At 40.0% G+C, this 13,273-nt stretch overlaps 1 protein-coding gene across 1 annotated transcript; it reads left to right on the plus strand.

Annotated features, from left to right (window-relative positions):
• The first annotated feature begins 570 nt into the window (after nucleotides 1–570).
• nt5dc2 (5'-nucleotidase domain containing 2) lies at nucleotides 571–12,813 on the plus strand. The gene is made up of 14 exons (XM_088408288.1): nucleotides 571–981; nucleotides 3,780–3,964; nucleotides 4,044–4,118; nucleotides 4,181–4,236; nucleotides 4,370–4,463; nucleotides 5,372–5,500; nucleotides 7,882–7,942; nucleotides 8,157–8,259; nucleotides 8,360–8,461; nucleotides 8,949–9,030; nucleotides 9,135–9,221; nucleotides 9,670–9,810; nucleotides 9,883–9,947; nucleotides 10,774–12,813. The coding sequence occupies exons 1-14, from the start codon at nucleotides 648–650 to the stop codon at nucleotides 11,033–11,035; spliced, it is 1,776 nt and encodes a 591-aa protein (XP_088264414.1). The 5' UTR covers nucleotides 571–647; the 3' UTR covers nucleotides 11,036–12,813.
• The last annotated feature ends 460 nt before the right edge of the window (nucleotides 12,814–13,273 follow it).

Genomic DNA, 13,273 nt, shown 5'->3' on the forward strand with positions numbered 1-13,273 from the left:
TTATCCTGTCTCTAAGTACTTTTACAATGTAACTGTATGGATTATGAAGATTTGACTGAAGTAGATTTGTCATACTTTGTTACCCGAGGATATACCGTATATACAGAATATCGATCGATCGATCGTTACTTAAATTTACAGATGAAGCCCGGAGGAAGGAAGGAGGAAAAAAACAGAACAATTACTTGGTGATGTTCTCTTAGAGGTAACAGATTATTTGTACTTCGGTAAAGTAAGAATGAAGATTTCACTGCAGTAAATTTACCATACTTTGTAACTTCCACGAAAAGTAGTTATTACTGAAGTAGATGTCAATACTTCGTTGCCTTCATTAATATTAAAGGAGGACAAATACTTTGTGAGTTAATGCCCCAAATAACAACGTATGTTGACTCAATTACTATCCTAAACTACTTATCATTCGTAATTACGTTCTCGAAAGGTAACGGAATACTTGTACTTCGTTACATGCCTACGGGTAAACAACCATACATCCGGGTTCTGTTTGGGATGTAGTTCTTGCTGAGGATTGGCTGCTCGAACAGACGTCCCGCCTCTTCTGCATTTAGGGCGGTAGCACTTGAGGCTTCGCTCATTGTTGACATTATTGACGCTCAATCGGCTTAGCAAATTCTCGGGCGCCAACAATGTCGCTGAAATTCGCGTCCACCTCGCTGACCCGCAGCCTCTGGAGTGGGGGCAGCCGCAAACGCTCCCCCGAAGTCGGCCGCGCCTGCTGCGTCACCTTACGCGCCCACGACGGGACAAAAGAGCGAAGTGGTTGCTCCTCCGGGGGGGCCAGTGGCGATTCGCAGCCGTGCAGCCAGCCGAGCCCAGCGGCCCCGGCCGAGGAAGCCGCGGGCGCTCCGGGTGTGACTGGCGCGAGGAGGCGGGCGTCCACGTCCTCGTCCACCGCGGCTCCCCTCGACCAGAAATCCTACATGTGGGCGCGCTACGCTGACCTGAGACGACTGGTTCACGGCGAGTAGAACGAATAACTAGTTGACGTATTTAGAATCTCTGGAAATAACCTGCGCTCGCTCCTCTTGCCACATGAAGCTCTCGCGTGGCGTTAGATTTAGTGTTATTGGCGAACCCTCAGCGGAAAAACAAAACCAGAACTGCCAGCAACTTCTATCACATTCGCGTTTCCATAACACGTTAGCAAAACACGGCCAGTAGAAGCTTATTTTTTTTTTTTTTGCATGGCTATAGATACGGTTTAGTAAGACAATGCACTGCACTAGTAGAACGACTTTTTCACAAGTAATATTTGTTCCACAACTATATGAGTTTTCGGCAAACCGCAAGACGTCTCCATATTACCCGCTAGGCTAAATTGTGTATTAATTGACAACCGCTGGTGCTACTAGTTGCAGTGATTCTCAATTATATTTTGTAAAGAGTAAACAGTTTTGCGCCTCCACTCACCACGCCTATTTAAGTGAGATTCTTATCTATAAAAAATATACCTAAAACTGAATCCTTGTTAACATTAATCAAAGAAAAAAAGGAATATAAACTTTCAACAACTGTTAACAAGCTTTTATACGTGTTACACGTTGATCATTGTTTTTCAAGGTAAAACCAAATGTTTGCAAATTTCTTATTTTGAATCACCACGTTGATTATCAGTCTACTTTCTCACGAGACTAGATACATCTGAAAAATCTTCCTGTCAAGAGGCTGATTTTGCAACATTTAGACAATTTTACACCTCCAAAAGATTGTCATGAATAACTATCAATTAATTTGGTCATTGGTAGTTGCCAATTATAATCGCCCCTCTAAATAGACTTTAACACTTGACAGTACTGCACACTATTAGGGTAATTTTGGCATACTAGAAGAATAAAACTGCACTGGTTGACATCCGCGTGCTACTAGTGAAAATTGTGAAACTTAAGATGTTAACTGGAATAATTTTATCTCACCTCTTGTACTTGTAGCATGCAGTGGTGAACTAGTGCCGTTTTGCTTCACAGCGTCACAAGCGTAGTTGTTCTAGTAGTGTGGGCAAATGTGTTTTCAGGTGTCAAAAATGTTCTGCTATACTAATTATACGATGAATAAAAACAATTAAGAAATACATTTGAATCATCCCAATTTTCGAGGCAAAACAGCAAAATAAATGCAACTAGAGTTATCTGGTGGCATTTTGACTCTTGGCTCTTTGGCTTTAGTGCTGAAGCCAAATGTGCGGGTGCATGTCCAGCTGTAGCTGCCAATGCCCCACAACAGCACTATCACATCACTCAGGGGCATTTAGTCAACTCACTCAGGGGCACTTAGTAGGCTTGTCTTGCAATCTGTTTTCCTGTGTTGCCGTGCAAACACGAGACAGATTGTCTATCTAGAGGATTTTGTGCACGTCTCTGAGATAAACAAAATGTAGATGACGCTGATGGGAACTCGTTCGGCTGGCTGTGCCATGGATGAAATCAGTCGAAGCACAATGCGTACTGTGCGCAACTTCCTGACATTTTGCCAGCCTCTCAAAATGGAAGCGAGCTGGGTCTTCCGCTGAGCTGCGTTGGCTTCCCTTTTCCTTCACAAGTTTCAGAGTTTGGGTTGATTACAACAGTTTATTTTTTCTGTGGGCTTGGGCTTTTCTCCCGTGTTAGTTCAAGCTCGGCCTTGAAAAAATAATGAAACTGAGTGGAAATGTCACATTTATTAAAAAACTCTTTTTAATGCAACATCAGAGAAATGTGGAGGTGGACAAACACTCGTAGAGCATTTGTAAAATGTAGCAGTTCTTTGTTTATTATTCTCCTGACACCCAGCCTATTCATTAGTCTCCATTGCAGTCAACATTTGTTTTTGGTTGACTTTGGGCTACCCTTCTAAGTCCTAGTTAGCTCAGTAAAGGACATCCTGGTCTTTCCACTGATGTCTTGTTTAACATTTTATTGTTTGACTGGAACAGTACTTTTTTCTTTTCAAATTAAGAGCAAAGTAATTGGTACATGAAACAAGTTATCGCTAAATTATCTTCACGATCTGGATTGTCTAAAATAATTGTAAATTCTTTTCAAATTAAGAGCAAATAAAATGGAACATAACATCCATTTTCTAGAGCTGCTTATCTGGTGCTTTACCCAGCTCACTCGGGGCAGTAGGCGGGGGACACCCTGAACTGGTTGCCAGCCATTTTTTGTGGACAAATATTTCTTAATAATTAAATGAATGATTTAATTTATGAAAAGATCTTTACTGTAACCTCAAAACAGGACACTTTATTTTTATAATTTTTCTGTGGATAACTTTTTTTTTTTTTAATAACAATAATTTTTTTTTAAGGACAGGTCTGACACTTTATATTGATTATTTTTTTAAGGACAGGTCTGACACTTTATATTGATTATTTTTTTTGTGGAAAAATAGTTATTAATTGAGTTATTTTTTGTTGACAAATGATTTCTTTTATTATTATTATTATTATTATTTTAGGACACTTTAGGTTGATTATTTTTTGTGGACCAATACAAATGAAGTTTGAAAGTGTATAAAGTTTAATAAATTAGGCACTGATGACGTGATTTAATTATTTTTATTTATTTATTTTAACCCAAAAATGCTTTGCACTGGTTGAGGGTTTTTTTTGACCAAAAACATATTTCACAGGGGGTACATCACTGACAAAATGTTGAAAACACATTCCCATCCTTTTCTTCAATCACAGGACATGAAATCATAACTGTAGAAAATTGTCAATATAATTTGATTATTGAATTGATGATTGGCTGAAATATTGCTTCTTCCCTTTCCTGGGTCAGAGCTAATTCCACCCGGCGCGTGCAAGTCCCTCAACTCGGCGGCCATCTACGCCAACAATGAGGTCAGTTTGGCCGAAGTGGACATCTATGGCTTTGACTACGACTACACGCTGGCCCTGTACTCCAACGCGCTCAACACATTGATTTACAACACTGCCAAGAACTTTCTCATTGAGCACTTCAAGGTTTGGGCCGGTTTGGAGGCGGCGGAATTTTCGAAAAGCCGTCTCACAGCAATTTGCATTTGTTCTTCTTGCTTCACAGTACCCCGAGGGAATCCTCAAATATGAATACATTCCAAACTTTGCAGTTCGGGGGCTTCACTATGATATCCAGAAGGTAAAAGTTTCTCTCGTTTCCTGAGGCAGCAACTTTAGCTGAAATTGCTTCTCCCCTTTCAGGGTCTTCTGATGAAGATAGACGCCTTCCATTATATTCAACCAGGAACAGTATACAGGTGAAAATTTGCTGTTGCGTTAATGCTGATTGATTCAGTCTTGTTTGTCAGAATAAACTCTAAAACCAAATAGAACAAAAAGATGATGAAGTTTGGGACAGTCTGTAATGTCCTTTTTTATATTTGATTTTAGGGGTCTGAAGCCATTGCCAGACGAGGAGGTCCTCAAGCTCTACGGGGGAACGTTTCATGTCCCTTTGCAGCTAGATAGTGGCTTCTATGGAAAAGTAAATATATAATTTGTAATACAGTGGTGCCATTAGAGATGAGTGACCAACTTGCATGTTTTTTTTATGCTACAAAGAAAAAGAAATGAGTCATCAAGGTGTTTATTCAAACTACCAGTTGAGGTTTGCAGCCGTACAGCCTCGAGAATAACATCACTATGTCATTCAAACAACCACCTGACTTTGCATTAGCTTAGTCTGAGAGCTTAATGCTAAAAAAACTACAGTAACAGTGTTAACAGTATTGGCCGCTCTTGTTTTAGGATCAAGAAGCAGAACTTGTGAATGGGAATTATAGTAAATTGCTATTAATTTCACAAAAATTCAACAAATGTTATAGTGGAATAGGTAAGTCTTTAAAATTATGTATTTTTGTCTCTTTTTACGTTTTTTTTTAAATGGAAAAACCTCTACAGAATTTTTTGTTTAAATCCAAATGTTTTGTTGTATACCAGCCATACACTGACAATAAATTCTATTGTATTCTGTAGAAAAAAAATCAGTTTGTATGCTAAACTCTAATGTCATAAGGATTAGAAAATTATGTAAAATATTCAAGCGTCCGTGTTACATAAGCGTTCAGGGTTGTATTTTGTAATCTCGTTCAGGCCTTAGTCAACAAGCGGCGGGAATGCTGACATTTGTATGCAAAATAATGAGTTTTTAGATGGGATCATTCTCTACCCTGCGTGCAGCCTGTTGGATGTTGCAAAGCTTCATTTGTCCCAATTGCTCATTAGGGGAAGCACACACTCATGTTTGGAATGCAGATATCAGCTTCGGGTTCTCTAATCCCTTTCACAAGCACCACACGCCAAGCCTGCCCACATTTTGTCGGGCCATAATCAAAGTAGGAATGAAATGAATGAATTATGTCTGGCTACCAGTGTTGTTGTCCTTTGCAACAGGGCCCAAAGGTGAAACAATTCATGGACATCTTCTCCATCCCCGAGATGACCCTCTTGGCTGTGGCAAATGATTTCTTCATCACCAATGACATTGATTATGATCCAGTTCACCTCTCCAAAGATGTCTCTGTATGTATGAGTCTTATTATTCAAATTGAAATCTCTGCGATATTGCAGTTTCTTTCCAATATATTAGCGTTTGACACCAAATATAAAAAAGAAAACTTAAATTTGCTTTAAGTTTGATTAATAGCACATGTTTGGTAAAACCCTTTAATCAATAAGTGGTGTGTATTTGGCCCCAGATGCTTGTGAGAGATGGGGTGAACGGCTGTATTGATTTTTTTTTTTTGTTTTTGTCAGCTCACTATCACTTGCAGCGTTCAAAGATTTGTTCTTGTTACTAATCAATAATCATTGAGCAGTTCTTTTCGTTGGTTAATTAATAACATGTGATGTGTGCTAATTAGATCCATATGAATTTCCATTGTTTTGAATCAACTATGTAATATTATACAGTAGTTCACAAAAGTGAATCAACCCCACATGGACTATTTGATGGTTTGTCTTAAACTATCTGGGTAGGGTGTAAAGTTGTCATTGTGCAGCTTGTGCTGTGAATTTGATTTACAAGCCCTTCAAAAAAACATTTTAATGCAGTTAGTCTGTTAAGACTTGTAAAGACTTTTTGCCATTGGCTATTTGATGCTTTGTCATATCCTATTAGGGTAGGGTGTAAAGTTGTCATTGTACAGCCTGTGCTATGTATTTGATTTACAAGTCCTTCAAAAAAAAACCTTTTAATGCAGTTAGTCTGTGGAGACTGGTTGCCAGGCAATTGCAGGCCACACAGAGGCAAACAACCATTCTCACACTCAATCACATCTAAGGACAATTTAGTATGTCATGTCCGGAGAGAACCCACGCAGGCTCGGGGAGAACATGCAAACTCCACACAGGAAGGCCAGAGCAAGGTGGATTTATACCATATTCCTCCACTTTTTTGTCCACTTTTTTTTTTGTTTCATTTTCAACCCGCATATTTTGTTTAGCGTTGCCTAATTGCCTCTTTGTTGTCAATAACGAGACTTTATAGATAATTAATTCAACGGACTTTGACACATTACAAAAAAAAAAACATCCGGCTTGACTTAGATGTGTGCTTGAACAAACTGGCATGAATGTTGGCAGGTAGGGGGAGAAACAGCAAAGGGCAACATTCCACATTCTTATCTCACAACGGTCATCACTTGGGTAAAGAACATCCCAAATAAGATGATCGGCAAATCATTTCCAAAGACCTCGGTTTCAAACAAATGGGCTAGGTCCAAAGATGACTACTCGTAGAAGAGGAACGAGGATGTTTGAACAATTGACGAGGAGATAGACGAGGATGTCCCGGTCTTAAATGGGAGGAGCTATTTGGCATGTCATATAGCCACGGTGACTTTTAGGGCTATTCGACAAATGAATATTCAGTTGTGTCAAAAAAAAAATAAAGCATTGAAACTTCAAATCATTTTATTGTTGCAACTTTAGTTTCAGCATTTACATCTATGGCGCACACGCACATTGATTTATTCAAAAAGTATAAATAAAAGTACTGTAATTTCATTATTTTAACAACTCGCACCATGTGATAGAATTGGACAGCCATGATTTATGCAACCACTAAAGTCAGGGGTAGACGTATAATCGCCTCTTTGCAAAATTCCCCCAAATTTAAGTAAAAAAAAAAAAGGGGGGGGGGTCAACTTGTAAGCAAGGTCGACTTATACTCTGAGAAATACGGTATTTCCATTTAGCTCAATGCGAACAAACACTGGTGAGGAAACACATATAGACCAAGCACATAACAATATTCACAGGTGTTTCTATCTGCTCTGAAAAATAACTGATGCTATTGCAGCTTGCTGGGTCTCATACTTTTGGCGGAAATGATTTTATTGGCCATTTAATTCATTCATTGTGGAAAAAAATGATTTGCAACGCAACGGTTTTTAATCAGGGAACCAATCCAGATAATATCCAACAGCACCACTGTATCCCCTCAGAGTTTGGTGTTACTTATCACGGTCGTGGTCTGAGCCTCATGTTTTCAAGCCTACAGCTCCAACTGAGAGGTTTAGCGGAACACAAAGAATTCTTTGACTTTCCTCAACGGGAAGCACAACAATCCGCTGAGTCAAACCACTTGGTTGCCCAGAGGAGAATAATTCTTGGCTTTCCACTTGCAAGGAAACTCAACTAACCAAAGTTACTCCTTCGCGACTGAGGATGATGCCGCGCCATCATTTGTTTTATAAGATTATACCAAGTGAATGTTTTTATGGTCTGTTGTGTTCAGAAGGGATTTGTTGTGATAATTGGGCTCGAAACTCTTTGGGTTGACAAGCTTAAATATTAAATGCGTTGAGTGTTTACAAGCAACTCGGTGGACAATCAGATATCAAGAATGAAAAGGAATATCGAGGCACTTCAAAAAAATATTTTTTCTTTGCTGCTTTCAGGAAGCGATTGGCATGGTCCACCTCAAAGGCTTCATGTACAAGTGGATCATGCAAGATCTTGGTAAGATATTCTAGTCGGAGTAACGCTGCATTTGTCCGGGACTGGTAAGGCTGGCTGATATTGTAGATCTGCTGTTGATATTACAGACATAGCGTTCAGCCACTTGTAGAAAACCTCCATTTTAGGATTTAGCTCTTTTTCAAATTTTTTGACTGAATCAGATAAATTTGATATATTGCCCAGCTCTAGTGAGTTGTCTTCTTTGTGTCCCCAGACAAGTTCATTCTTCGAGGAGAAGAGACCGATGCCGTTTTACACCGGCTCGTTAGTCACGGGAAGAAACTTTTCCTCATCACCAACAGCCCCTTCAGCTTTGTGTAAGTCCTGTTTGCGGCCAAGGTTTATTTTTTTTACATTTTTTATTTTATTTTTTTGACCAGTATGTGTTCTGAGAGGCTTTTTCTCTCTCATGTGTAGGGATAAAGGAATGACGCACATGGTGGGCAAAGAGTGGAGAGACTTCTTTGATGTCATCATCGTGCAGGCGGACAAGCCCCACTTCTTCACCGACTGCGTCAAGTATGTACACGCGGGTCCCAAAAACACAAAGTTCCAATGACAGACTAAACTGAAAACATTTGATTGATTAACACAGCCCGAAGCTATTTTAAAATTGGAGATGTAATTCTAAATGTGTTTATCAATCTTGCCAGTGCTAGCTTGATTGTCCCGACAGCGTATGCTAAAAAATATTATTTGCGACAGAAAAAAAAATGGCTTGAGTGTTTTTTATTTGTTTGTTTTTTACAGATGTAATGACTCGTTTCACTCCTAGTCTTTTTCTGCCCGGGTCCATCAAAATATTTGTGAGGTGCAAAACTGGTTAGGCAGGAACCCAGTAATCAGGCTCGATATAATGAAATCACCTCAGATTGCGTGTAGCCGAGAGTTTGGTTTACTATATTGTGGTACCTATCTCTTATGTGTGGTTTCCAAATGAATCATTATTTCAAGGCGTTTTCAGGTGTTGAAAAGGCAGAGGTAACATTCAAAGTGCGCGTTGCAGACCGTTCCGGCGTCTGGATGGAAACGGTGACCTGCGCTGGGAAAAGATCAACAGTTTAGACAAAGGCCACATCTACAAACAGGTCAGTGCTTTGGCGCAATATAAACAAATCATGGGCAAATTTCATCTGGTGAGGCCATCGATCACAGAATCGCTGTCGATGTGCGTGTTTATCTTGTGTGGCAGGGAAACCTGTTTGATTTTCTCCGCTTGACGGGGTGGCGAGGATCCAAGGTTCTTTACTTTGGAGACCATCTATACAGCGACTTGGCCGTGAGTGTCGAAGGCTTCATGCTGTCGTTGCCGCGTTCTCAAGGGCTTCGAAATTGCAAACATCAGTACGCTTATTGCATGTTCATTCAGTAAGGCGCGTCCTTCATTTTTGAACTTTCCATACAACTTTTGGCCCGAGCAACTGTTATGTCATTTTCAGTGGACAGTAAGTGGCAAATTGCTCAGAGATGCAAAAAAATGGCTGGGTTTCACTGCTTAAGTCATATTCCTAAATGTTGTGATTGGACTTGGTGTGGTCTCATCCAACATTTTATTGGAACTTCTGGGGTTGGCTTTCCCTTCGATAAGGTGGGCAAAGAATCAAAGCTGCAATGAGACTTTTGATTGTTAAACTACCTCGTTTCCCTTTCAGGTTTTGCTTTGTGATGTTTAGCAAACATTCATTCTCTAGAAATAAAATGACTTTTTTTATTCTTCCCCATGGCAGGACCTGACCCTGCGACATGGCTGGCGCACCGCCGCCATCGTACCTGAACTGGAGCAAGAAACCAAAGTGGTGAGCACGCACCGCTACGCCGTCAGCCTCACTTGGCTGCAGGCCCTCACTGGCCTGATGGAACGACTGCAGGTGAGAGAGACCCGAAGCCCGGGACGCGGGAAGACGTGCTGAAATCTTTCCAACCTTTTCTTGATTCCGTAGACCAACCATGACCCGGATTCCAAACAGGTGCTTGACGAGTGGCAAAAGGAGAGAGAAGAACTCAGGTGAGTGGTTTCACTTGAACACCTGGAGTCTAACACCTGCACTTGGAGTCTAACGTTCTTGGATCAAAATACGCTCATGTTATTAGTGATTTGTTGGATTTGCTCCGTGACTTTCTTCGTGATTCACATTGCTTGTATTTGATGTGGATTTGTTTTTCCCTAGGATTTAGGCCAGAGTAGTAAAATAGTCTGGAAAACAAATTTGAAGCTAAAAAGACACAAGTCCTAACAGAGCAGTCTGCTGCTCTGTAAGAGAGAGTGAGGGGAGAAGTAAGATTCATTATTCACTCAAACGAGTCAACTCCTATAAGATGAAAGCCTGCCCTAAACACAGACACATTCCTCTGTTCACTTTGTGTGGCTCCTTGACCAGAAAATTCTCAGGCGTCTGGATGAAATTTATCCGTAGTAATAAATTGCTTCATGTTGCCGTTCATTTGCTCTGACTTTGAAAAGGTAACAGTACTGTTCCTTGTCATAGCATTAAAAATCATTACATTTGCTGATACCTGTAAGAACCCTGTTAAAACCTCACATTCCTCCTTAGATTGCTTTTGCGTGATTTAATTCAGTTAAGCATTGTGTTGCGCTTTCTGTTAGGCGCATCATGGCCACCAGGGGGCAATACTTGTACGCGGCCGTAGTACATTTGCTGGTGAAACAAGGCGGAAAAAATACTGAGAAAAAATAAAGGACAATAAAACAAAAACTGAAATACCAGGGAGATGGAAGGTGAAGTGATACGTTGTGAATAAAGAATCAAAGCCAACCAGCTTTCTGCCGACTCATTCAACTTACTTGACACGTTCAACTTTTTGTTTGGCAGGGTGATGACCAAGAACTTGTTCAACCCTCAGTTCGGCAGCATCTTCAGAACGTGCCACAACCCCACGTACTTCTCACGCCGACTGTCCCGCTTCTCCGACATCTACATGGCCTCGCTCAGCTGCCTGCTCAACTACGACGTGTCGCACACTTTCTACCCGCGCCGCACGCCCCTGCAGCACGAAGCTCCCCTGTGGATGGACCAACTCTGCACCGGATGCATGAAAACGCCTTTTCTGGAGGAGATGGCTCAAATTCGATGAGTGGTGCAATTTTTTTTTTTTTTTGGAGGGGGGGGGGGGGTGCCTTTTAAGACAACGACATATTTGAAGTCGGAACATATTTGTACATAGTGACCAGTTTAGCCAAAGAAGTAGATTCGAAACAGCCCGAAAATATAGTAAGCTGCGTGGGCTGTTTCAACTTCCACCCCCACCCAAAAAAAAGTGAACTAAACACGCACAATTAGCTTTTTACATTTAGTTGTGTCAATGACCTAGTGTTTGCTTGTGAAGCTCACTTTTTCACCTCAAGCAGGCATTTGCCTCTTTCATTGTTTTTGCAATTTTTATATGAAGCAAAGAAAACACTTGGGGGAAATGAAGTCATAGTATTATGACCACACTCGAAACGAAAAAACAAACAAACTTGAATGTAGTGGTACCTTGAGGCATGAGAGCCTTGACTTGTGTTTTTTTTTTAAGCTGTCACTTGGCCGTCCACTCTTTTTATTTGTACTTTTTTTTTTTTTTTGTCTTAAACTAGCAAAATTTAAAATACGCAGCCTTTGCCAGATACCGTTCTTCAAAATATTCGGCCACCATTCAGTCACATTCGTTTCCTTGCATTGGAAAGACATCCTTTGAAAAAAAGATCCCACCGAGGAAGAACAAGGTCAATAAATTAAGTGCAGATGTGCTTCATTCTGGCTGTGCTTTATGTTTGCAAGTAATGTGGAGCAGCTATATAACAAATAATCAACTTTTTTTTTTTTCAGGAGCTGATTACATTTTTGGTTTGTTTTAATGGAGAAAGATGATTTGATAGTGGTTTGCGGTACGAGCTATATGAGTGGAATTGCAATCTAACGAGCAGTTATATTTTGGGGAAAAAATCATGTTTTTTTTAATGAAATCAATATGAGAATAAAGTGCATGCAATTTTTTTACTTAAAACCATAAGGGTCTGATACTTTTAATGTCAATCCTTTGATTAAAAGAGAAGTCAGTCCACCAAAATTCTTTAAATTGTTTTATCCAGCCTCACTAAATACAGTATTGTTATTAACACTGTTAGCGGGCGATGAAATAAGCAGCGAAAATACTTTTTTTTTTTTTTTTTTTTAAATCCATCTCATGGAGTGGCAATTTTGCCTCTTGCTTTTGACTGAAAATGACACGCACCCAATTAAGGCTCAGTTTACAAAGTCACATGACCAAACTCCAAAAACACCTGGGCTCTGATGGGTCATTACTTAGAGCCATATTCCACAAACAAATAGTTAGAATTCCGTATTTAGACTAGTGTGGCTGGATTGTACATATTGTAAAGATTTTTTGGGGGGTTACTTCCCCTTTAATTCATGTATGATTACAACTTTCTCAAAGGAGTTGTTCTTGTCAGTGTGGCCATATTTTTGGGGTAGAAAATGGCTTTTATTGAACCCTTAATATTTATGGATAATGATGCGAGTGCTTTTGTGGTTAAGCACTCAGTTTGGCGTGTTGATGGCAAAATTCAATTGACTTTTTATCGCAAAGTCCAGTCGTTGTATGTTGTGCTGTAATGCCGCCATTGCTTAGGTCAGGAAAGAGAGTAGCGATGCCAAACAGCCCAAAAAAAACCCAAACATTTTTGTAAATTCTTCACCAAAGGTCTCTGTCACTTGTGGATTTTAAAATCGCCTGAAAAGCCATTAAATGGTTGCTGTTCTCTTTTACTTACATCGTACGAGTATTATACACGAGCAAGTACGACTGAATTCAGTGGCGATGCATCTCATGAATGTATGTTTCAATAAAATGTCTCAGCAGAAACACTAGGATGTGTGTGTTCTTTTCACAGTTAAATACAGAATGAGGCAAATTTGATCCGTTTTGACGGCAATAAACCTACTTTGTCATTCTTTCACTTTGGAATCTGTTGATCTTGAAGTCAGCCAAAAATACACAGAAATGGGGAGAGGAAGTGTCTGAATTTTACTTGGAGTGGGATTGTGTGTGTTTCCAGCACGTGTTTCCAATATGTTTGCACAGGTTCCTGCAGAGACCTGCTCGTGTTGGTCCTCAAGTCTCACGAGGGAACCTCCAAAAGCGCAGGAGCAAAACAACAAAGACGATCACACACAAATAGGATTGTTGTGATGTGGTTTGACACTCAATGTTTTTAATCTGAAATCAAAAGTAATTCTCTGAAACCTTTAAGATAATGATCCATTAAAAGTCAAAACAGGCTTTTAATCAGTGTTGCTGTGAGAAAAAAAATGTTTAATTGTATATAAG

This window comes from Hippichthys cyanospilos, chromosome 2, assembly GCF_059441005.1.
Source record: "Hippichthys cyanospilos isolate Australia breed blue-spotted pipefish chromosome 2, RoL_Hcya_1.0, whole genome shotgun sequence".
Classification (NCBI taxonomy): domain Eukaryota; kingdom Metazoa; phylum Chordata; class Actinopteri; order Syngnathiformes; family Syngnathidae; genus Hippichthys; species Hippichthys cyanospilos.

What these genes read in the sequence shown, in the direction of transcription:
- nt5dc2 (XM_088408288.1), top strand. Translation starts at nt 648, where the DNA reads ATGTCGCTGAAATTCGCGTCCACCTCGCTGACCCGCAGCCTCTGGAGT. An exon ending in CCTGAGACGACTGGTTCACG is followed by an intron (nt 982 to 3,779) that starts GCGAGTAGAACG and finishes TTCCTGGGTCAG; the next exon opens with AGCTAATTCCACCCGGCGCG. An exon ending in AAGGAGAGAGAAGAACTCAG is followed by an intron (nt 9,948 to 10,773) that starts GTGAGTGGTTTC and finishes TTTGTTTGGCAG; the next exon opens with GGTGATGACCAAGAACTTGT.